The 25,159-nt window shown below is 45.0% G+C and overlaps 1 protein-coding gene across 7 annotated transcripts in view; it reads left to right on the top strand.

The window, feature by feature from the left end:
• The window catches only part of LOC144155513 (uncharacterized), a 60,312-nt gene that overhangs the window by 5,555 nt on the left and 29,598 nt on the right, over window positions 1–25,159 (top strand). For all 7 annotated transcript variants that reach the window (XM_077687016.1, XM_077687015.1, XM_077687014.1 and 4 more), the window contains 10 exons: window positions 4,896–5,057; window positions 5,275–5,464; window positions 6,137–6,302; window positions 10,661–10,934; window positions 13,647–13,894; window positions 16,178–16,378; window positions 17,835–18,035; window positions 18,182–18,376; window positions 21,126–21,321; window positions 24,493–24,665. In XM_077687016.1, the coding sequence (XP_077543142.1) occupies window positions 4,896–5,057; window positions 5,275–5,464; window positions 6,137–6,302; window positions 10,661–10,934; window positions 13,647–13,894; window positions 16,178–16,378; window positions 17,835–18,035; window positions 18,182–18,376; window positions 21,126–21,321; window positions 24,493–24,665 (2,006 nt within the window). The remainder of the gene's footprint in view (window positions 1–4,895; window positions 5,058–5,274; window positions 5,465–6,136; window positions 6,303–10,660; window positions 10,935–13,646; window positions 13,895–16,177; window positions 16,379–17,834; window positions 18,036–18,181; window positions 18,377–21,125; window positions 21,322–24,492; window positions 24,666–25,159) is intronic.

The following is a 25,159-nucleotide window of genomic DNA, read 5'->3' as shown; positions in this document are numbered from 1 at the left end:
TGAAAGGGGACATAGGCCTTGAAATGTGTCTTTTATTTTTTAAGTAAACTCAATGAAACTTGTCAATCTTGCTGCCTCTCTTCTTATTGATTTCAAATGTGCAGTTTTCATTTATTCAGCCAAATAGTTGTCGAGATAATTGGAGATAATTAGCCATTTTGCTGAAGCTATAGACAAAAAAATTACTAGTTCAAAAATTGTAATCTTTATTCTTTTTAATAATATGAACACTGAGTACAATATAGCAAGCAAGTTTTTGGAAGCAATTTTGCTGCTCATTGAACTTTGGCCGTACAATCCCATCGGGTTTCCCCAATGGGACTCAGTTGAATATGGGAGCCGCTTTTATGCGCCACTGGGGCTGAATCCTACTGGGTGCCGGAAGGGAGCCGGAAGATATGCAGTGGGGTATATTTCCTGTGGGGGTCTACGTGACGTCACCGAATTATAGTCAAAACTTATTCTCGTGACGCAGGCTGGCTGGTGCTTTTGCTCTGAGCCAATTGCGTGAGACCCAGTCTGATTCGGCCCCAGGTCCATTTGCGTATATCCTGGGTTTGATGGCTTGACACGCACTTCACCAACCTGTGTTTGCTGCGTGCGCGCTATGCGCAGTCACCCGCACGCACAGGGCACAGGGCCTGTAGGGGCTCATGTGCCCACTGTCTGAAGAGACTGTTTAGGTCCCATTGACCTTGCGTGACCATTCAGGTCCCATTCGCATTTTATGCCAAGTACATTCAAGCTTGCTTTGACACAGAGCCAAGTTGAATATTGCACTAAATTCGACAACATAGCGTGATTGTGTCTGTTTTTATTCCGTGCTTGTTTACAAGTGAATTTTCTACTGCCCATTCCAAACACCCAAGTTTAATGAGCTGTAAAATTGCTTCCAAAGGATGCATAAAAAAAAACCACTCGCTATATTGTACTCACCAGTGCTTGCAGTATTAAAGAGTATGAAAAGTTTTTTCTGTAACACTCCCTTATTACAGTGAAATGGACAGTTATCTTTAATTATGTCAAGAACTATGACCAAATAAATAATTGCGTATTCAAAATCAGTGAAAAAAAAGCAGAAGATGGGCAAGTTTTATTGAGTTTGTACTTAAAAATGAGCAGAAATGTCTTCACGTGTTTTTCTTGCCACCAACCTCTTCTCCTTATGTTACACTGTGCTTGTAACATTTTTGCTCCTCTAAGGGGTAATAAAGGTGGGCTTCCAGGTTTATGAGGGAAACAATTTGATGTTAGCACAGTTTGAAATTTTCAGCTTACATGCAAATAGAAGCTAGGCCACAATTATGCAAGTTAGAGGATTGGAAATTTTATTGAGGCCTTGCTTGATGCTCAGGACTTCTTATTTGGTGATGTTGCTGGCTTTTTTTATAATTTTTTTTTTTGCTTTTAATGTTACATTCAGCTGTATAGCAGCAGTACAGTGGAGGCTGAATGAGCAGAAGGCAGAACATCAGGTTCTTTCTAGGTTTGGATGAGGCGATAAATGAAGTTTCTAGCTTGAAGTGTCGAGGATTATTAGTGGAGCAGGGATTCTTCCATTGCAGAAAAGCTCTGCTGTTGGCTGTGTGTGGTGTTTGAAGAGACCAATTGGGAGCAGTTCGGAACAGTGGTGTAGTGCTCCTGTACATAACATTATCAGTTAGTTGTATTTTCGAACTGGTTGGTATACCTAGACCATCGAAAATGCCTTGGTTCAGTGTGATCAAATTGAACTCTCTAAGCAACGGTATAAGGTCGCATGCAAACTCTGAGAAGGTGCACTTTTGCAAAGCACTGTTTCGTTCAAGGACGTACAAAATTGGAGGTTTGAGAACAGTTCTTGTAATGTCCTATTACCAGAGCCTACTTCTGATGGTTTTACTGCATAGAGGGGGAGCTACTGAGAGGCATCTGGGTATTTGATTCCTTGCAAATGCACACGTTAAATTCAGTCTACCGGCTTACTCTCAGGTACTTTGGGCAAGAGCTAAATGTTTTGTATTCTTTTGTAATGTATATCTGTCTGTGAAATGACTTGTCATTTTTTGTGCATCTTGTATAGCCTGAGTTCTGCTTTTGTATTCAGTCTTTTTGTTAGATTGCTTCTGTTCTTTTTCTCCTTGTAAAATCTTTGAAGTGTGTAAGTTTCTTGCTAGGATACAAACAGAAAAGTGCAGGTAGCTAGCTATCTGCACGAGAAATTGCATGTTTTTAGCCAGTTCTGGGAAATGATAAGTTCAACGTTTCTGCAGTTGATCCGGTATCAGCATGTCACTGAAGCATCCTCAAAGTACCCTGCAACATTTTTTCATGAAACTAGAAATTGCCTCTGGGGTCTTGTAGAATCAATGAGCCGAGTAATTCTGGCAAGACTGTCTTGAGTGATTGTCTTTTTCTTCATCACCAAACACTTCCTCCCTCTGCATGTTCTTGCAAATCAGTTGAGAATAAGCTTCTGCCGTTACATTGCTTAACTTCCAAGCTGCCTTCTTCCAACTTCCAATTCTAAGCTGCCTTACTCAACACTATCTAAATCCTCCCTATTTGCTGTTTGTCTTTTAGTTGTATCACTTGTCATATGCTGCCCCCCCCCCTTTTCCTCTGCCCCCCCTCCCCCCCCCCCTCTTCATTGCAAGAATGGCTGCTTAGAATGAACGTTAAGCCAGGCTTTGCAACCATCGATGCACCAATGGGTGGATTGCAGCCTTTCTGAATTGGCTGCAAAGGCTGGGATGCAGCTTAAACTGAAGTTTGTGCTGTCAAAGCACAAAATCAAAATCCTTGTTTCTGAATACTCTAAGGGAGACAGTGCTAAATGAAGGATTGCTTTATTTACAATGCAGGCAGCACAATGGAGTGTGCGCTACACCTCCACAGTTTTGGATTCTCCAAAGCATCTTTGAAAGGTGGCACCATCTGGTGTACGTTTTATTCACCAGGAAAACCAAAATCGTCACTTGACTAGAAGAGTACCTTTGCTTACCTGTGACATTGTTAGACGAGGCTGTGAGGTGGCTCCTGTTTTGCATAGAATTGAAGAGGTGACTACACTTCTCCCTTGCAGGCTACAAATTGATTGCGGTGATTTGTGCCTCACTCTTGACCTTTTTTATCCCGTGAGTTCACTTTTGTGCAAAAACAAACAAGTTTTTAAAGGGGCCATGCCGACAAAATGCAAGTTTGGTTCATTCGAAAGATTGCCTTGTTAGAATAATACTGACACCACTTTTAATGCAAACTTCACTCAAATAAGCTGCTATATAATGAGAAAAAAAGAGAATGGCCATGCAACCCACAAGCTCATTTCCCGCACGAGAACCTACGACATATTATGGGTAGCTGCGTGATTGGCTGCGGCTGGCAAAATCCATTGCAAATTAAACGAGTTACAAGTTTGCAGAACGAGCTATCTATGTGTAAATTTAATTCATATTCTTTTTATAGCAGATAAACAATGGAAGTTACAAATGCACACATAAACAGAGAAGCACCAGTGCGTGGTGTGTGCACTATGCTGATTATATCTGCACTGCCGTCCAGTGCGTTGAGGTTACACTGGCCAACTGGCATAGTGTGACATTGTCTTCTGTGACTCTGTTTGTCAAGCATACCCAATGTTTCACGAAACGAATACTATCAGCCGTAACAAATCTGGCAAAAAATAAAGCGAGGGTGGCCAACAGTCCTGAGTGGTATGGTGGCGCCATCTAGGAGGACTGACAGCAAAGAAGTCATTCTGCCGTTCGCTGCAGCCTTAGTCCGCATACTTACGTTGGCTTCAGTACTTTCCGTGGATGCAGTACTTTCCGTGGATGAAACCCACTGATTCAGCAGGAGAATCAAAATAATGGTTTAAATTGTTTAATTGCTCAGGGAATAAAGCATCGTTTGGTGCCGGAATAACACAAACTTGTATTTTGTCTACATGGCCCCTTTAAGGTGCCGAAAAAACCACGTGTATGCCTGCACGCTTACCAGCCTTTTTTAAGTTGTGCGCCACAGCGTGAGCATTGGAGTGAATATAGGGAATATAGCCGTCAGATTATCTTCCAGGTTTCTATTGCAGCCTGCTGTGAGCATACTTCCTGCAACTGCAAATAAAAGATGCGAGGGGTAGCTTGCCATGCGAAGATGCTATCCAAGAAAAGGAAAAAAGAGAAAACATGGCTGTCTTATCCTGTATTCACGCAGTGTCTCCCAACTTAAAAAAGACTGGTAAGCGTGCAGGTGTACATGTGGTTCTCTTGGCACCTTGAAACCCTGTTTATGATCAAAAGTGAACTCAAGGAATAAAAAAAGCACCGCAATCAATTTGTAGCCTGCAAGGAAGAAGTTGTTAACCCATGGCCCTTGTCCTGCGGAAAAAATTATGTTGGGCAATCAGGAAGATGCACATATGATGGGGTTAGAGAGCACCACAACAATGTTGAAAAGCTTGTTGCAGCAGGGCATCTTGCATATCATTGCAAGCAGTGCAGTTGTGAACCGCTGTATGATAAGTGTAGCCTGATAGGCAATGGTCACGACAGAACCACTCGAGAAGTAATCGAGACTTTGGCTATTCATTGGCTTCAAGACAACTGCACCAGCATATGTTCATCCTTTTCAGTATAACTTTCAGTTATTGGTCGGCGCTGTGTCTGCGTTCCTTCTTTGTTTCCTGTTCCTGTGCGCTGTGCATGAAGAATGTAAAAATACCAACTAGCCCACCAGTCAACACTCGTCAAGAAACAATTGTTTGAAAAAACTTGCCAACAGGGCCAGGTGCAAATAAGTTGGCTATGCATTGGGGTTGCCACCAGTAAAAAGGGACCGATACTGCGGACACAAGGAGGGTTCTGCTGTAGACTTCCCCCCCAAGCTCTCACTTCTTGTGTTTTCCACATTCTCCCCAGACAACAGCGTGGTCAGTGACATCTTTGCCTGCCGCCTGTGCCAGTGCTTTGCCCTAAGCCAAGAAGAAATAAAGAACCATGTGGCTGAATTCCACCATGACAGCATTTCCCCTGACTGTGAAGACTCGACCTACTATCGGCTGCAGCAGCTCGCACCTGCTGGTACGTGTATGAATGATACGGGGTAAGCGTCTGGTCTGCTGGCACCTTGAGCAGCAGCGACAGGAACAAAAAACAAACAGTGAAACTGCATGCGGCAAGCTGCATTTTATTCCAGGTGTCTCTCCACCTGTCCCCTTTATCTTTGTGTGTGTGTACTTCATCAGCGTTCCTCCACTCGATGTGACTTGAGCCCAGTTCCCTTCCCTTTTGGGGGCAGCGATGGTGGAAGATCGACGAACGTTGCGCACACTCCCCGTGGATGCAGCGGAGCCACCTCCGGCACCTCCTCCTCCCCCTCCTTCCAACGCTCAGCCCACCACTCTTCACCTGGTGGTGGAAACGGCCAACCCTCCCGCACCTCCAAAGCGGCGCAGGGGCCGCCCTCGCAAGGTGGACCAGATCCAGAGGTACTCCTTGCTTGTTGCTTTCATGCCCTTTGGCCTTGGGGAAGGCTTCGATTGTGGCCTGAGCGTAGAATACAAAAGATGTGGGCTTCAGTGCTCATTGACGGCCCCAAGTTGCCCAAATCATTCAACTGTTCCTAAAAACCCCAATTCCTTATTTATATTTACCTGCTGTACCTTTTGCGCTGTTTCTGTTAAAAGAGTGTGTGAGTGTTACGTCAACTTTGCTATGTGCTTGTCCAGCATAACACACACAGCGAAAGCTTGTGTCTATTGGCTGGCTTTTCAGGTTACATCGTAGCATGGGGCATTCTTTCTTTCAATCAAAAAAGGTCTACAGGTTTGGGTATTTGCTATTTATAGCTGTAAATATGAACAAAAAAAGAGCCTCGTCTATGGTGGTTGCAAGTACACTTCCATGGCTGAAAATTCTTGCAGCAATGCCCTTTTGAGGCAGCGATATTTTTTTTTTTGCACTCGAATTATTCCTTGACAGTTTTTATTTTTGTTTGTTTATCTTGGGCTTCAGTGCTGTTCTAGTTTTTATTTTATTGGCTCTTAGGGCCAGGTGAAAGCTACTGCGGTAGTGGCCCAAAGTAGTCTAGTCAATTGATCCTGTACTACTGAAGCACAAGCACTGCAGCTGATGGTCGTGTGTTGCTCAACAACATGCAGGCCAGTGCCAGTGGTCACCAAGCTGGAAGACGTACCGGAAAGCCTTGTGCGAGCAGAAGATGGGCTGTTTCACTGCACTCGCTGCAAAAGGGGCTTCTACAAGGAGCGACATATTCTAGGTCACCGCTGCATGGCCAAGGGCGACTACGTTGATGGCCTTGAAAAGGTAGGAGTCGGCCAGCCGTGCATGCTGAAAAGTATGTGGAAAATGCCATATGCAAAGCTCGTTACAGCAGTGTAGCTGGTGTCTGTCGTCAGGTTGTAGGGTGTCTGGGAGTCTGGGACCCAAGGCGGGACCAGTGGAGGCGACAGAACTGTAACAAGAGTAACATCTATTTATATGGCACGGTGGTAAGACAGACAAAAATGGAGGACTTCGACTCTTGTACCCTTCAGCTCCCCAAATTCTGTGGTTTTCTCAGCGCAAACCTTAGAGAGTTCTTCAAATAGAGGTCACCCGCCAATATTGTCAGGACCTCCTGGCATTGCTCGCCACCAGGTTCATGTGGAACGCGGCTGTCGTCATAGGAGCAGGCGATGACCTTGTGACGAGGCTGCCATCTAGCAACCAGCATGATGCTCCCCTGTGAACGGGGAACAAAAGAAAAAAGGGGCACAGCGGAGTTTCTCACTGGGAGCAGCCTCAAAGGCCCATTGGAAGGGGTCACAATAATCTGCTCATAGCCCAAGTCATCCGTAGCGGCATCCCAAAGAAGGACGGGGATAGAGGGTGTTGTTTGGTTGTTTGGTGGGCTGGCTGGCTAGCCCTCAGCTACCAAAGAGAGGGATGTGTTGATCATTCTCCAGGGTCAGTGGGCAGTGCAAGGACGACTTGCACACTGGCCTTACAGGTTGGCCTTACAGGAGGTCTTAAACTGGAAAGTTTATTAAAAGGGCGTAGGAGTAAATTTGCTGCACTGTTATTTGCAGCTGCATTGTGTTTAGCTCGTGTAATCCTCTATTTCACTATTTAGCAGAAGTCGCAAAGCTTTAGTTCATTATTGGAAGAAGAGAACCCCAGTTGGCTGTCATATGAATCGTTACAGTGATGTCTCAGTTGTTTGCAGTGTGGCTCCATGCTATCTCTATGTGTGGACATCTTATTTTCACCTACTTCATGTTACATGTTGATGTTTTATTTGTTAATGCACAGATCACGCAGGTTAAACTCCTGAATCAGTGAAACCTTGCCCTGGGGACCGCCGTGTGTGTCATGATAATCGATGTTGGCAAATTGGCAAGGGGGATGGTGCTAGAGGAATGGTCTTTTCAGCACTCTGTTCTTCTTTACAAAGTCTACATATGGGAGCCGTGTTTGACTGATGCAATGATTTTGAGCCGGATTTTCGTATGAACTCTTACAGGGCACTATCAGTTCACTGTTATTGTGCTGTGTTAACCTTTGTGTACCCTCTTGTTGCAGAGTTCCGTCCATATTTAACCCTGCAATTGACCCTAAAATGCTATTCAGTGGTTGCAGCCTATGTATATTGCAATTGTATCCAGAGCTCAGTATTTTTAATTCTCATGTTGACTTCAACAGGACTTGTTGCAGTGCCATCTTGACTTGATTTTAGTGTGTGGTGTCACTACAAGGAGGGTAATCCTTTTTTCGTCGTAATTTGTCGACATTTCATCTCGCCATGGTCAAAAACACTACGAGTTCAAAAACGCCTGTGTCTTCCTCTAGGCATGCTACTTTTAAAGCAATTAAGTAAGGATGGATGCGAGGTAGTGAGGGGATGGGCAGAAGAGGATGAGGCAGGCAAGGAGTAAGTACAGTGCTAGCAAGTAAAGGAGTAGGAGAAGTAAGTTGGGCCCCATAAACTCCCTCTCCACTAGTTGCGGTCGTTATGGACATCCTTGTCAACCACTTGACGAACTGGCGCACTAATGCTTTGAACACAACAGTGTTTTCTGACCAGTACACAGTTTTCCCTTCATAATGAAATAATGTTGCAAAATTAAATTTTTTATATGGTGAATAACCTTTTATAAAAGCCACACATTTTCTTTTAAATTTAGCTGTGGGCTTTCAGAGTGTGGTCTTTGCATGGGCCAACAAAAAATGTTTTTTTCCAGGTGGGTGAACAACATGCTATAGGGTGTTTCAAGGAAGACTTTAAGCAATTTTATAAAACAGGCTTTCAGAGGTAAGACTGTTTTTCTTGTGCAAAGTGATTAGGGGCTGTGGTGAGCACTATAAAACGAGTTCCAAGTGCTATTTAGCAAAATAACTAGAACTTAAGTATTCTAGTTAGGTGTCTGATTGTAATGAGGAAATTGTAGAGGATCATCAGTCGAACCGATAAGCATCATTAGATTTGCGAAATTGTAATTGCGTGCAAAGTTACGGTACTCAGAACCACAGCTCTCCAGATACGCGCACAGGGCTTTGTGTGTTAGCTGAGTGCTGCAAAGCCACGCCGATGTCACTCAGAGCTATACACGTCATACGCATGCCATCCTTTATCTCCTCTTTATCTTTGCTTGCAAACGGCAGCCACGACAGAACACTTTGCGCTCGAGCCGAAGATAAAGCATGGCGTGCGTGTGGTGTGTACAGCTCTGAGTGACATCAGCGCGTGGGCGTGGCTTTGCAGCACTCAGCTGCTGCACGGAACCCTGTGCGCGTATCTGGAGAGCTGTGGTTCTGAGTGCTGTGGCTCTGCACGCAATTACAATTAAGGAATTCTATTGATAGTTATCAGTTTGACTGCTGATCCTCTACAATTTCCTCATTACAATCAGACACCTAACTAGAATAGTTAAAAAGGTAATTAATAAGTTCTAGTTATTTTGCTAAATAGCACTTACAACCCGTTTTATAGCGCTCGACACGGGCCATAATCACTTCGCGCAAAAAAAGTCTTACCTCCAAAAGCCTATTAAAATACCTTAGTCTTCCCTGAAACACCCCGTACATATATATGCAAGTAATTTGCGGACACAAGTTTACTATTCTCGTTTATAATAGGCCACTTTTTCAGATAAAAAGTTTGCACTAAATCACATTTGTGCTTGCATGCCTTGCTCTACACCAGCACATGTATTGCATGCTTCGCAACGTCAACACAGCTTGGCTGACGTCGTGACCAGCTGACAATGAAGATCAGGGAAGAGGGAAAAACCGGCTGCATTCAGAAAATCCTGCTCCTAGTTGTGTGCAGCGCAGCCTATGTGAAGGCCTGCAAACTTGATCAGTGACCCATCTCTACTTTTCACGCCCCAATGCTCCCCTCCCTTGTCACTGCTTCCTTGTAGGGTGCACTCCCAGTAGGAGTGCATGCTTTCTTTTGTCTTCAACCAAACCACTCCTCCTCGTAGCAACACAACCAGGGTCTGGAGGGGAGGAGGTAGGGTAGATGCGCACCTATCTTCTAGCCTGGCCGTGCCGTGTGCTTAAAGAGAGATGAAGGCACGGGAGGATGCTTACTTCGATGCCGCCGTTCTGGTGTTCACATTCACAAAGACAAATCAGAGTCAGCTAAACCACTGTGAAGGAGCTAGAAGCATAACAAAAGTGAATTCTTACAGTGATGGCCTTTCGTTTACGCACAATTTCAGCGTGGCATAGCATGTTCAGTCACGAAGCTTATATAGTACTACTACTGGCAGATGGGGAGGTAGCCCACATGACAAAGCCTAGCAGAGATAGGATTAATACTGATGTTTCTAGATATCGCTGATACGACTAATCAATGTTGGGGCCAAAAGCACTGTACACATGCCACATCATGGGCCACAGCGCTACTGTGGTGACAAGGTAGCATCTACAATGGTTGAGGACGTGCCTTGAAAGAAGGGGAGTGGCCCATACCCAAGTAATTTTTGAAATGTTTTTTTATATATATATATATCTATATCTGCTCCAAAATTTAAAAGATGTGCCCCGTACATGGGTGTATACTAGGGATGGGTGAAGGGTAAATTTGAGGTTCGAAGCGAATGCTGACTTGGTCGAGTAATTTTGAATAGAATAGTTCGAATAGTGCACATCACAAATTACAAAAAAAAAAAAAAAGAGCAAAGTGTGACCAATCTAAGAATTAGAACTCACATAGGCACAGCATTTTGTTAAACTATCACCAGTTGAATGTTTATTCACGAATTACTTGCAGCTTTCCTTTACTGTATTCACAAGTTTTAGTGAAAAAATACTAGTTGCTCCGCTTGCTCCGGGAGAAGCATGGGATGACATTTTGGAAGACTTGACTGAAAAGCTTGGCCTATTCGAGAGGCCAAATAATTCAGAAATATCGAATACGTGAATTCGGATCAAAGCGAATAACGAGTAGAGAGCAATTTGATCGAATATTTGATTAGTCACCGAATATTCGCCCATCCCTAGTTCGTACAATATAAAAACACTGTGCATGCACTCCTGATGTAGCCGTAAGGGGAACGCAAGTGGTGCATTTGGTTTCATACACGCAACAGTTGAACCACGTCATTCGTGTAGCTGCCGAACATCTACAGCTCCGCGTGTGGCTAACAGCTGCTACTATCTCGGTCGGTGTGCAGAAGGAAGGTGAAGGTGCTGCTGGAGCTGACGACGAAGGCCCGGATGCAGACACAACAGAGGACTTCCACCTAAACCGCACCGTGGAGCGTGAACCGTGGTCTCGAGGTCGTGGTCGCCGCGGAGGATATCGCGGCGGCCGCAGGGGCGGCGGCGGCCGAGGGGGCGGCAGCAGCACGGGCGCAGGAACGACTGCTGGGCCCGGCGAAGCCAACAAGGAGAACCTTGTGGGCCAGGAACAGGCGGGAGCTGACAAGGCGGCTGACGGGGCTCCAGGTGAGAGCGGCTGATCACGGGGCTACCTGTGCTGAGGCACAGCTGAGAGGAGCCACAGTGCACTCGTTGTGCGCTTCGGCATTCCGCGGGCGTAGAGCAAAAGATTAGGGTTAGCATTCTAGCCCAGAGTGACTACCTCTTATTCCGGCCTGAAATCCTTCAAAGGATTATTGCTTGATTAGAAACTTGCCTATTAACCTCACACAGAATAAGACTAGTACAAGTGGTAAAACAGGCTTTGCATGAAATTCTAGGGTACATGATTAACTGTAGATCAGGGGTGACCACAGAGACACAACGCTAGCTTGTCTGTAAATATTTCTGAGACCAGCGTAAGGTTTGAAATATCCACGGCCCGAGCTCTCTGTGAAAAGCATTGTTGCTTTATGTAATATTGTAACCAATGATATGTCATGCATCCGGGTTCGGTGGCCATTAAGGGGACACTGTAGTGAATATGCCAAACTTCTGTTTTTGTTTGCATTGCATAGACTAGCTCAAAAAAACACACTTTTCATCATTTATCTGGTCGATAAAGCAGTGTTTAATTTATAAAGCCTGAAAGAAGAAATAATACCATCAGTCTCCGGTGGCCGCAACAACTAAAAGCAGTGATGCGTATTCGAGGTGCAATATGATTTGACCTGTCAAAGATTGGAATTCAAACCAGTTTCGGTTTTGTTTCCGTGCAACAACAGCTGGCATGCGACGTTATTGTTGGTTGGGCATTCTCGATATCTCGGGAATCAGTATACCGTGCTTCTGCCGTGTCGTCGGCCGTTGAATAGGTCAGGTAAGCCTGCCAGCACCGCTTAGAATCGAAACGTTGACTAGCCAAGGCATACGCTGTTGCTGAATGCCCTGCACATACATCATCAGAACCCCGGAATTGCGAGGCACTTCTCCCCCACTTTTGGAGCTTGCCTGGCTGGTACCTGTGTTGTAAGAGGCGTGTTTGCTCCAGGCTGACAGTCGGCTAATTTGACACTGTGCCACTAGCTGTCGCTGCTTATGTCAACCCACGCCAACGAGAATTCGCCAGCGCGGCAGTGTCAATCTGCACGCAGTCTGCGAACTTGCGCGTGGAGCAATGAAGGTTCCAGCGCAAAATGTTGAAGGCAGTATAGAAAACATAACTTAATAAAAAAAATCAATTAAAAAACAATAAACAAGTGCTATTGGGGATTTGAACTTGCTCTCTGGTACGCAGCACATCCAGTGCCTTAGACCACTCAGCCACAATTCCCACGGTTGCCGGGAAGAAAATATGAATTATATATCATATGGGCTGTTTGTTTTTGTTTGTTTTGTTTCAGCTTTCCTGCATTTTAGAGGGGTATTTCTTGAATAATGCTTGTGCAGTAAGCGTCCACCAAATTCCCACGAATATCTTATCTCTAGCGACTACATTCCTTGGGCAAAAGAAGTGATCGCAATCTGTGGTTGTGCTGCTGACTGCTCTTCTAGTTCATCCTATGCAAAAAGTGTTTCCCATACATTGGTTTTACACTTTACAATGAAATTTTCAGTTGATTTTAATTTCTTATTACCTATTTTATCTTCACTGACTCTCCTCCCGCCTTTAATTGACCTTAGATTTTCTACTAGTGTACCAGTCACACTGGTGTATTGACTTCATCAACTTTACGAAGCTTCATTCAGTCCACAAACTAATAAACTAACGCCACATTCTTCCGGGAGCAAACCTTGTTGTGTATTAGTTTTAACAGCTAATGAATTGCGATGACCCATCGGCAGCCGGCTGACTGACTCTGTCGGAATGTTGGCAACCACGCAGTCAAGCCTAGCCTGCTAGAATAAGTGTCGCAAGAAATGCCATAGGAAATTGGCAAGGAGGATGCAGAGAGGAAGACAGCACCTTCGAATTGATTTTTCTACTAAATAAAGTAACGTAAAGGCACTAGAGGTGGTCAAAACATGGCCTAGGGACTCCAGACTTCAATTTGCACAAGTAATCCCACAATATTTACAAATCACTTTAACGTCCCTTTAAAGAAAGAATATTTCGTTCCCAGTTGTTTTTACCACATTTTTTAGCATTTAGTGGGACATAGTTGGCAAACCTAGAACAGATGGCATGGACATGACACAGCTGCACTCTGGCAGCAACAAAATGCAAACTACTGCCAGCTAAATGAGAGTTTTAACAACATCACTTATCCTGTGCCAACTGGTAGTATTATTCGTCTCGTCCCCGCAGTTGTTGGTACATAACCAGACTAGCCGTCAAGCACATTGATGAGGCAAGGGCAGCATTTACAATAGGTATCAAGGGTATGCTGGTGCCCTGTCAATATCACACTACACACCAATGAACCTTGTGTGTTTTTTTTTTGTGTGTGTGTTGTTGTGTTTCAGGGAAAAATGTTTTTCTTGAAGAAGGATGGGCTATTACTACATTACCTGAAATTTGGCTGCCCCCCCCCCCCCCCCCACCCCCCTTTTTTTTTTCTTCCCCTCCAGACATTTTACTTTAAAGGTAGGGAAGGGTGCTTACAGTCTGGGCTTGCTTGCATTGTTTCCCCCCCCCCCCCCCCCCCCTTAACGGTGTTGTCAAAAGCGGAGAGGGGGACTTCATTTGGAGCTTGTGGAACATGCTGCTGCAGTGCGGACGTGTGCATTTGTTCCAACGGTTTGCGTAAACTTGGTGGTTATAGTAGTAGCTGAGCCCTGAGAGCGAAGCGTGTGCAGATGAAGCGGAGGACGTGTCCCCTCGGAAGCTGCACTGGCGGGAAGACCCTCGGCACGTGCCGGTGTTCTCCCGGGACGAAGAGAGGCTGGCCTTTGAGGAGCACCTGAACAGGGTGGACCTGAGCTGTGTCGACCACCTCTACACACAGCACCAGGTGGCCCAGGAGATCACCTGCCCGCCAGGCACGCGCACAGCCTCCAAGGAAGCGTGTGACCTGCACGTCTACTGCTGCAATGCGTGCAAAAAGGTCTGCTGCAGTCCACCTCCGCTGCCTTTCTTCCTCAGTCTTGCTTATCCGAGAATTCTAAATTCCACTGATAAACACCGCCTGATTGCTATGGCTGGCTAAAGTGAAAAGCCCGTTCTTCGGCTTAGGTCAGTTCTTAGCAGCACAGGTTCTTGACAACGTTTGCCTGAAAACCCTTGAAGCCACCAATATGCATATGCATATAAGTAGAGAGGCAATGGGTTATTGCTGCTTGATGCAGGTAGGGTAACAAAAAACTATGCGACTAATCTGTCTGTGTGCTTCTTGCTTATTGGTCTCAGTGGACATGAGAGAGGGTGTAGCTATGTAACTACTGTAAATAGTGGTAATTAAAGCTTTAATTATGTTTTGCTCATGGGTATAGTCAAAGAAATCGAGGTTGCTTACTGTGCAGGCAGTTCTTGTTGGTTGCTGTGGAAAGGAGCTTTAATGGAAAAAAAAAAAATTGAGGGTAAAAAATGAGGGTAAATCGAGTGGAATGCTGAGTAATGGACACGTATTTGTGATGTGATCCCTTGTGAGTGGCGGGATCATCATTCCTTACGAGCAACAATGGTTTCATGATCCTGCTTCCCAAAGCAACAAATATCTTGCAGCTTAGTCAAAGCAGCATCCTTGGACCTTTGTTTACCATTCATTGATTGGCAAGACAGGGGAAACAAAAATACTGAAGCAAATTTTTCTCTCCTATTTCTAACCGAACAGCATACCGTACTTTTGTGCATATAACCTGTGCCAATAGTTGACATATCTTCAGAGTAAAGTTTGCGTGCAGGTGAATTTTGTCCCGAGGTGCAGCTTGACCATCATTGCATTCTTCCCCTGGCCTGCTATATTCTTGACAGCTTATTGTCAAAGGCAAATGAATCACAGGGTCGTTCCACAAAGTGAATTTGTAATTTGCATTAGTATACTTTCTCTCTTTTCTGTTCGTCGAATTATAGTGAGACATTTATATAACAAACTTCAATATGTATAACAAAGCCCTTAATATAAACAGGTTACATACAAGGTATGAGGAACCTAACGCCCACTGAACACCACGTATATTTCATTTAGATATAACGGAAGGAAGTGTTGTAATTCAATTACAGCGAAGTCTCTGGACTTCGAAAAAATTGAACCGGAAGGACAATTTCGCTGTGACAGTGATGGCTCAAGGGAAAGTGTTGCCAATGCGAATGACTTAAGGAATGCACGCAAGCTTCACGGGGAACGCGGTATTTGCTCCACCAAGAGCAGGAGATAAGCAGCGAGGGGGCCCTCCCCCATTTTTCTTTTTTCTTTTGCCACTAGCGACGACGCTTACTGCACTTTCCCCCTCCTTGTTCTTTAGCTACAGCCTAAATCGGTCTCTCTCTTCCCAGTGCCTACTGTACACAGGCTGAAGCGAAAGGTGCCACTCCTTGTTCTAGTTAACTCTGTGGGCTACGATGGGGGCTGAGCTGAATCTATAGATTTGGTATGTGGTTCATGAGAAATAAGTAACTCTTAAAAGCATGAGGCATTTTCTGTGCGCGGGATTTGTACGCTGGCCGCGTGGCTGTGTGCGCTCCATGGCATCAGGGAAGGGTGCTTCAGGACCCCTTCATATGTGGACGCATTGCAGGAGCAGCAGACCTTTCCAACTATGGCAAACAGAACTTGGTCACATGCTCTCTGGAATGTTGCTACCGAGCGTCACCCCTTCATGCTGTAACTTCCTCGGCATCCTTTTCTGTGAATGGATAAAATGGTCAAAAATGGCCTGCTAGTAACGGCATTACAGTTATTGCGGCAGCATGTGCATAACCTGACACTTAATTGTTCAATTTAGTAAATCATTGGGAAGAGGAGCGATCTTTAGAACAATTTTTTGTGTTACCTGATGTGCATAGAGCCATAATAAGTGGCTCAGATATTTTGTAACCACTTAAATTAATCTAAGAACTGGGCTCTTTTGTTTACCACGTTCAGCAAGCTTGTCAGATGTTCAAATATATCTTTCACGGGTTCTTTCATGAGCTTGTGAATAGTGCGCAGAGAAGTCAGATTTTGTGCACTCTACATCTATGTTTCATGTTTTTAATTAAAACTGTGTTTGTTACATTAACAAGCTAATTTTTACATCTTGTGTACCACACGCACAATTGCAGAGAGCCTTCAACGGCAAAACATTTAAAACCGTGTTTTCTCACGAAGGGAAGCGTTCGGTAAAAAATTTGTGTGGTCCCTCGAGGTTCTGATTAATGAAGTTCGACTGTATTTTACTTTCTTGTGCAGGTGTTCAAGACACAGTCCCACATGAGGCTACATTGCTTAATACACACGAACCTGAAGCCATTCACCTGTCACCAATGTGATTTCACCACCAATGCCAAGGGCAACCTGTACACGCATATGCGCAAGCACACTGGCAACTACTTCAAATGTACCCAGTGTGACTTTCGCAGCTGCAACAGAAGCCACATGGCTGAACACGAGGTGGGTTTTTACGTGCTGAAACGTCTGCAAAACTTTGCTTGCTTACCAGAACATTTGACGTACTGCAAATAATATGCAGCTATGACCTCCTCTGTGAACAACTTGAACCAGCACTGCCATGAAAACTGCTCCCCCCCACTCTTGGCTATGTTGTGTGTGGTTTGACACCAAACTCGAAAATGACTATGTTTTCCACAACCTCTACATATGGTGCTTGTTTACAAAACTACGCTGAAATGGGGAACATAAAAAGGAAGGGTTTTACGTAATTTCATATGCATGCAGTAACTTCACCATGCAGCCCGTGCATCATTTATGCACTAATTTTCAGTTGCAGGCATACCCAACCTTAGGCTCGCGTTATTTACTTCATCTGTGTTGGAAACTCAAACAAAGTAAAAAAGGCAGGCAGAGAAATAAAGAAAGAGGGAGGAAGCAGGATAGGGCCAGGTGGGGTTTCCGGGGGTGGCTAGGGAGGGGGTCAGCTTTTCGGATGCTTTGCAGAACACTTAGAATGCCTTTATGGAACCCAAGCGATTTGCAGAAGCCCATTAGAGAACCACAGTACTAGTGCCTGAAAATGTATACTCCATTTGGTGAGTTACATTCTTCGGTATTGGGGATCATTCAGTCACGTAGGAGTACCGCTTTAGTACTGATGGGACCAAGGAGAGAAAAGAATCACAGATGGTCACCCCTAAGACTTGCAGTGAGAGCTGTGGGCATACTGCCATACAGTGATTCGACTTGATTCCCTCAATGACTGTAGTTTTTGTGGTACATCTTGTGGTTAGCACTGCAAGTCATGCCACCTCAGAGGGATCACTTGTGAATTTTATTTACAAATTAAGAAAGGCACAATGTGATTAGAGCAAGCGATACTGGTCCAAGGCTTCATTTCCAGCGATTGCATGGGCTGTTTTGGGGTCGACGTGGTAGGTCAGAGGGTGCTTCTGACATGGAAGCTGAGACCCCTGGCTAAGACCAGGTCTGTGTAGGTACCATTCTTCGTCGTAACTGCGCCCACTGGCAGAATCACATTGAAAATTTTGGCTGCGAATTTTGTTATCTGTATGCGGGCTTCCCATAGAAGGAAAGGCAGTGCGGGCTACAATCTCTCTATACAAGACATGGTGGGACACTGACCAACAAGCACCAAGGTCAGAGCTATCATCTCTGGTCTGCAGGAGAACCCAGGATGTAGCTAAAGTTAACGCTTATTAATCCGTTGGTCTGTGGCCTCATTTTATGCTGTGTCGTTTTTGACCGAAAAAGAGCACTTGTGCTGTCTCACGTAATAGAGTTATAAAAGAAAAAAACCCAAGAGCTTACAGAATGTCTTGTGAGCATGCTCAATTTGGGAAGCACAGCCAAAAGAGCAGAATCTCTCAGAGAGGCACAGTTCCTTCAAACCTGAGTGAAAGAATCTAAAGTATCCTTCCGTAACTCTGCCCAGGCCACGCACAGCAGTGAGAGGCAGCGGTGCGAGATGTGCAGCAACGACTACAACACCATCAAGTCCCTCGTGAACCACGTTCGGAAGTACCACACAGGCGCAGCTGGGAAGCGATACCTGGCCACTTTTCAAAGCAAGCAGACGCAGAGCATGGCTGTGCTGCACGTGTGTCACGTCTGTAATCGCAAGTTTAAGAAAAAGGTGAGCTTTTCAATGGTTAGGTATGCATTGCCTCGGGTTTTCGCAAGACTGTGCGGGAGAAGAACGTTTGGCTGATTTTGCACCACTCCCATGTGGTCGCATACAAAGTGTTTTTGCCGGCCTACATTGCTCTTTCTGGGCTGCAGGTGGATCGTGACCGGCACTTGTTTGTCCATAACATTCCCGAGCCTCCCACGGCATACCAGTGCGGACTGTGTGGCTACCAGGCTTCGCGAAGGACCTACCTGGAAAATCACTATCGGAAACATCGCCTTGTTTATGTCTGCTCGGTGTGCTGTGGCCTGCACCTGAGTGCCACAGCTCTTCGAGCACACCTGCAGGTTAGTACGCTGTCATTGGGGTACTTTTTTTTTATTTTAGAAATTGGGCACAGGTGGCTGCAAAAGTTAGTAATGGTAGCAAGCTGCCATCGTGGCGTTGAGCAAGCAGATGCCAGTGCGGTGGGCATAGAGTTTCATACTATACAGTTGAACCCCTTTACAAGAGACATGTACCGGGGAGCAGTTTCTGTCTCTTATATGAGATGTCTTTTATATGAGATGCCTCTTATAAGCAGGGTACCATGTTTTCCCTTACTAATCAGACCCTAGTTCAATGTGGGCACCGTATGACTAAAATAAGCTCAAAAGAACGCTACAGCATGTTTCAAAAGATTTATTCTAATTAATGTTTGGCCCCAGAATTTATGAAACTTCGTTTGCTTCATGACTGTATTTACACTGTTTTTTACAACCGATTCTACAAGCTGTCTTTCCGTTCACTGTTTGTGGAAGATGAATCGTAGATGTTGAGTTCACAAGCCTGATGAATAGCCGGAGCACACAGCTTCTTGCGCTGTGTGCTCAGGCTATTCATTACGCTTGCAGGACTCAACATCTGCAGTGCTTCTTGATTGGGAGCCACGCGAGTGGGAGAGCCCGCATGTGCGATCGCGCTCCATCTAATGGATGGCACTAAGCCTCAACCACTTCTGTCAGTTGCATTTCCATTGGCAGGGCTTCTCATTATTTCATAGCTGACTGAACCACTTTGTGTTTGCTGAAGTTATAATAAATAGTGACTGCAGGTGTCTGTCATCCACCTGTGTTTCCACAATGGAAGCAACTGCAATTAGTGACTGGTGGCACTGCATCTGAAGTTAAAATGTCTGTTACAAGCGAGATTATTAAGGATGACTTGTCTCTTATAACCAACTGTCTTCTACATCCAATGTCTGTTATAAAAGAGGTCCATTTAATGGGAAAGATAGGGCAGCCAACCATGTGGGTGAATAGTGTCTCTTATACCCATTTGTCTCTTACATCAGTGTCTCTTATAACGAGGTTCAACTGTAATTATACTCTAGAGGGAAATCTAGGGGAGCCGCGCTTCGGCGAGCGTTTCGTCATGTACCGGGCAGGCACGTTCCACTTGTCCTTGGCATGGCTCATGAACAGGCTGGAAAGTTGCCTCTGGCTGCAAAAAACCACCAATATTACTGTAGAAGGTTCATCAAATTTGTTGTGTTATTATAAAATTGAACTTCCAAAAAGAAAAATTTGTCAGTGATTATGTAAAAGCTTCAGGCACGATCAACAAGAAAAATATGGCTTCGAGACAAAAAAGAAGCCATATGGCTAGCTAAGCCAAGTAGGCGAGGAACGTTGCTAGCAGCAATGGCGCCGCCCACGGCGGCTCGCGACTGCAGTGACAGATTTTCCTCTAGTATATATTAGTATGAAACTCTCAGGCGGTGGGTACCAATAAATTTCTACCCTTTTAGTCAATGTACTTTGGACAAGAACACTTCACTATAACGAAAATTCATATAGCTCTAGTTTAGACCTTTCGACAGTGTTTTTTTTTTTTTTTTCATGTATCTCTTAAGAATGTAAGGGTGGCTACTTTAAATTCAATTGTGAGTGATAAACCACATCAAAAATCAGTACCTCTCTGGCAAAAATGCCAGCATGATTATAACTGCGCACTATTTCTAAAAGCAGGGATTAGAGCAAAGAAAAAAAAGCTGTGATACAAAAAACAGGCTGTGACTCAACTAGTTGGTTGAGCGCATTTGGTATATAAACTTACTGGCCAAAAGAGACAAACACACCAAGAATAATTGCGATGCTACATGTTTCCTTTGCATATACAAAAAAATTTGAACCACTTCATGCTCAACATAATGGTTCAGACAGCACTGCTCGGCCTGGTGTCTACATTTTCATACTTAAAACTTAAATGGGGGCACACTGGTCTTTGAAACTTTTTTTTTTTTTGCTTTCCAACCAATTTTGACGAAATTTCTTGGGCTCGTTCAGTTTTTTTAGCTGATTTCAAATATCTCATTAGTTTTGATGTGCGATGACTAGTTTTCGAGTTAATTAAAACAATTCCTTAATTGTTCTTGACAACAATAGGAAAAAAAACTATTCAACAAAAGCTTACCAGCAAGACATGAATAGATACCAGAAGTTGTGGAGAATGAAACGTGGGAAGCAGTTTTTTTTGTTTTGCCATCACATACACGTTTACAGCAATTCTAACTTCTAAGTTTGAACTGTTCCTGCTAACCAATTAAAAATAATGGTAATTAAACAACTACTGAAACACAAAATGGGAAATCTGCTTCCCATATCGCATGGTTTAAACATTCAGCTTCACACTGCAAAATAAATGATCTTCCTAGCTGTAAGTCTTCTTACTTCTGATTTGTGCGAAGATCCCATGCTTGCACAATGCCCCTGATCTTCGTGCTCATCAGAGTTGGGGGTATGGGCGGGCTTGCACTGCTGGAAATGGTAGTTGTGTGCTGACTCCCGAAATAACGTGTGTTGAAGGCTTGAAGTAGTGAGATTCTGCTTCTAAGTGTGAGGTCACAGGTACAATTTATGGCCATGGCGACTTCTTTGGAGGAGCTAGACAATGTCCTGTTTTCACATCAAAGCATCTTGAGTGGTATAACATAATCCATAACCCACCACTGTGATGTCCCATGGGGCTCGCATGTTGCTGCCACATGGAAAGTTCCAGCTCGCAAAACTGGGAGAAAAAGTTTGCTGAAATGCGAATTTGTGTCACGTTTTTCAGAAGGAGCATATCGACAAGCGAGACGCTGCAAGCGAACCTAAGGTAGAGCCGCGTGCTGAGGGCTCTGCAGCTGAAAGTGAACCGGATTCTACTGCTGAAAAAACCGAAGATGCTCAAGCCAACCCTGAGCAGAATGATACACCTGAGCAGCCACCTCAGACCACCACAGAGGGAGAAGCATCCACTGAGGTTCAAGGTACTTACGCCCCTTGTGGATCGTTTGTTACGAGTTATTTCATGCAGGTTTTTGTGTGCTACAGATTTCTATGTACTTACTCTGCATTCAAAGAAGAGACGGTCAACTGCCCCATTTGCTTTGGATTTTTCATTTCCTTTCATCTTTGCACTACTACAGTTAAAGGGCCCATGACGACAATGTACCATTCTGCTCCAATAAAAAAAATACTGCCTTGTTTAGAAGTGAACGCCATTTTAAAGGTGAACTTCACTCAAACAAGTTACATATTAAGGTAACTTCAGCAAACACACGGTGGGTCAGTCAACTTTGAAATGATGGTGAGAAGCCCTGCCAATGGAAATGCTGCATAGAGAAGTGGTTAAAGCTTACCACCATGCGTACGAGCGCGATCCCGCATGCGGGCTTCTGTGCAAGCCACGAATACCGGGAGTGCGCAGTGGGCTCACCCAATCGTGTATCCCCCAATAAAGAAGCATCGCAGATGTTGAGTTTTGCAAGCGTGACAAATAGCCATAGCTATTCATCAGGATTATGAACTCAACGTTGTGGGGACCAGGGTTCTTACGGCGACCAAGCTCGACCCGCAAGACTCGGCCGCAAGGCTAGCTCGGCTGAATTCCGCCGCGGACCGCCGACCGGCGTAGCGGCAGAGAACAGCAAGGAACACACAAGACACAACGAAACGGCCAAACTCGCGTTTATTGGCACTCCACTAATAACGCGGCAGACTCCTCGCTCGTCCTGACCCAGCCGTCCGGTGAGGATCAGGAGACAGGTGCAATGGGGCAGACAAAGGAAGGGGAAAGCCGGATCTCCGGTACTCACGTCTGTCTTCGTTGCTTGCTCGAACCCAAGCGGCCCTTCCTTCGTCCCGCGCACCGAGACCGGCCCACCGAGACCGGCCCACTGGGGCCCCGAAGAGCCGGTGACGTGATGAGTGACTGCCGCGCCACTGCCGCGACACGCCTGCGCCGCAGGGAGCGACACATCCGCCGAGAGGAGAGAAGGAGCCTTCCCCCCTCGCCTCGGCGGCGGGCGGCGAGGAATGGGGAAAGTGCCAGGACTCTGGGTTTCCCACAACGTCAACGATTCATCTTCCGCAAACAGGGAAAGCGAAAGCTTGAAGAAGCCGCTGTAAAAACTGTAAATCCAGTCATTGTTTTTTACAATAGCTTCAGTGCAGTTGTGTAAGCAAATAGATTCAGAACTATTTCATAAATTCTGAGGGCAAAACATAAATTTGAGTAAACCTTTTGCAACATGATGTAGTGTTTTTTGAGCTTATTTTAGTTTTAAGGTGCCTACATTGAACTAGGGGTTGATCAGTTAGTAAAAACATGGTTTCCTGCTTATAAGAGACCTCTAATATTAGAGACAAACTGCTCCCCGGTGCGTGTCTCTTATAAAGTGGTTCAACTGTATATCGTGTTTAACAGGGTGATTTAAATTTTTTGCATATGCAAAGGAAACATGTACCATTGCTGAAATGCACTAACGTGGCTATCTGGGCGTGTTGGTTTAACATGATTAGGAGAAGACAGCGCGGTTTACACACGGACACAGCGAAGAGTACTTGACACACACGAGCGCTGAACCAACAGGTGCTCACCTCCGTTGCAGAGGGGTTACTCGGAGGACTGCGTGGGAAAACTCAGCCTCGTGCTGATCCTATGGAGGGCAGGCAGAAGGTTGCGGTGATCCCCTACATGCACCAACTTTCCCATAACTTGAGGAAAATGGCCCAGCACTCAAATGTGAAGGTCGTTTTCTCCGCCCCAAACAAGCTGTTGAAGCTGTGCAAATTGAGCGACCCAGAGGTCGTGCCGGGAAGGCACTGCAACACGAAGCACAGGAAGGCATATGTTGAATGCGTGGAAGGGGTCATTTACAAAATTCCACTCCGCTGCAACAGATTTTACGTAGGGCAAACCGGAAGATGTCTGAACGACAGGTTAAGGGAACATGCAAATGAGGTAAACAATGCACTCGATAAGAAAAAGAAAGTGATCGATGGATATTTAGCGCAGCACTGCCACACGTGCGGATGTGTGCCGTTCCTTGATAGAACTGCTGTCGTAAAGAAATCCTCAGACCGTATCACACGGGAGATTATTGAAGCTGAATTAATCCACAGGCTTGGGCAAGCATGCGTTAGTTCACCGTCACTAGCCCTTACTACAAAAGAATTGGACTTTCTGCGCATGCGCCGTGTATAAAAACCCAGATAAGCGTGACTACTGTGCGTATATATAGGTGTGTCTTTTTTTCATTAAAACTGTTGGTTCAGCGCTCGTGTGTGTCAAGTACTCTTCCCTGTGTCCGTGTTTAAACCGCGCTGTCTTCTCCTAATCATGTACCATTGCAGTTGTTCTTGGTGTGTTTGTCTCTTTTAGCAGTAAGTGTCTATACCAAATGCGATCAACCAACTGTTTCTTGTATCGCAGCTTTGTTTCTTTGCTCCAATCCCTGCTTTTAGAGATAGTGTGCAGTTATTATCATGCTGGCATCTTCGCCAGAGGGTACTGATCTTTGACGTGGTCTATCAGTAGTGGCTACCTTTAAATTCTTAAGAAATGCATGAAACAGGCAGACTGTCGAAAGGTCTAAAATAGAGCTGTATGAATTCTTGTTTTTATTGTGGAGTGTTCTTGTCCGAAGTACATTGACTGAAATGTATTGGTACCTGCCACGGTTGCTCAGTGGCTAGGGCGTCGTGCTGCTCTGAGCCCAAGGATGCTGTTTCAGTCCCTGCCGCGATGGCTGCTTTTCAGATGGAGGCGAAAATTGAAAGTGCCTGTGCATTGACATTTAAGTGCACATTAAAGATCCCCATGTGGTCTGCATTAACCCAGAGCCCTTCACTACGTAATGCTTTGATGTAGCTTGGGCGGTTAAACCCTGTAACCTGAATTTAAACATCTATTTGTTCCTGTAGGGTGATGTTTAATGCCAGAACTGTTTGTTGCCTGGCCATGATGCACTTCTAAGCTGTCTATGCCTGCTTTTTTGCTGATTTGGCTAGCATTGTGTTAGAAACGAACCTGTGATTGGGTGTCTGACAGAGCTTTGTTCATAATGCTGTTTATTGCAATGAGGTTTTTGCTGCCTGACTGTATTGGCTACCGTGTGACTGCCAATGAGAATTTTCCGACTTCACGCTTATTGCAGGCAAAGCAGCAGCAATTCCATGCGATGCCACTGTGGATTCATTGTTTGCCGACTCTATTGGCCAAAGCTGGTACCTCCCAGAGCCTGATATTGCTAGCAGCTTTGTCAACATTCCCCAGGAGCTGACTGAAAGCCCTCGGGAGGAAAACCCTGACACGCCCTCTACTGCACAGGTTAGTCCTCTCGGCCACAACACTTTCAATGCTCAAAATGACCTTTTGGCAGCAGTGTAAATTCTTGGTCTGATACTTACCTTGGAATAATTTTTAAGACTCGCAAGGCATGCTATTTCATCGCTAAATAATACGGGAGACTCGCAAGTTTGCATCACGTACAGTACAACTTGTTACAAGAGACACTGCTACAAGAGACACTTGGCTAATAAGAGACAATTCAATGAAAATGGTTTGGTTGGTTTTCCTGTGTTTGCCATGTTAGCAACATTGCATACAAGAGACCTTGGTTGCAAGAGACATGTTTCCTGGGTCCCTTGAGAGTCTCTTGTAACGAGGCTGTACTGTATCTGCTATGGGCTGGTTTTCAGACCTTTCTGTTTTATTATAAATTAATTTGAGAAACTCGTATATTTGCACTATCTGCTGTGAAACTTAAAAGGGGCATATTATTGGTGTCATAAATATGGAGCACTTGTAGGCACACGATAGGT

This window comes from Haemaphysalis longicornis, unplaced genomic scaffold (genome assembly GCF_048455015.1).
Source record: "Haemaphysalis longicornis isolate Haplotype H1 unplaced genomic scaffold, Haemaphysalis longicornis Haplotype H1 scaffold_1, whole genome shotgun sequence".
Taxonomy (NCBI): domain Eukaryota; kingdom Metazoa; phylum Arthropoda; class Arachnida; order Ixodida; family Ixodidae; genus Haemaphysalis; species Haemaphysalis longicornis.
The sequence above is the reverse complement of the archived record's forward strand: the minus strand, read 5'-3'. Positions and strand labels throughout refer to the sequence as shown.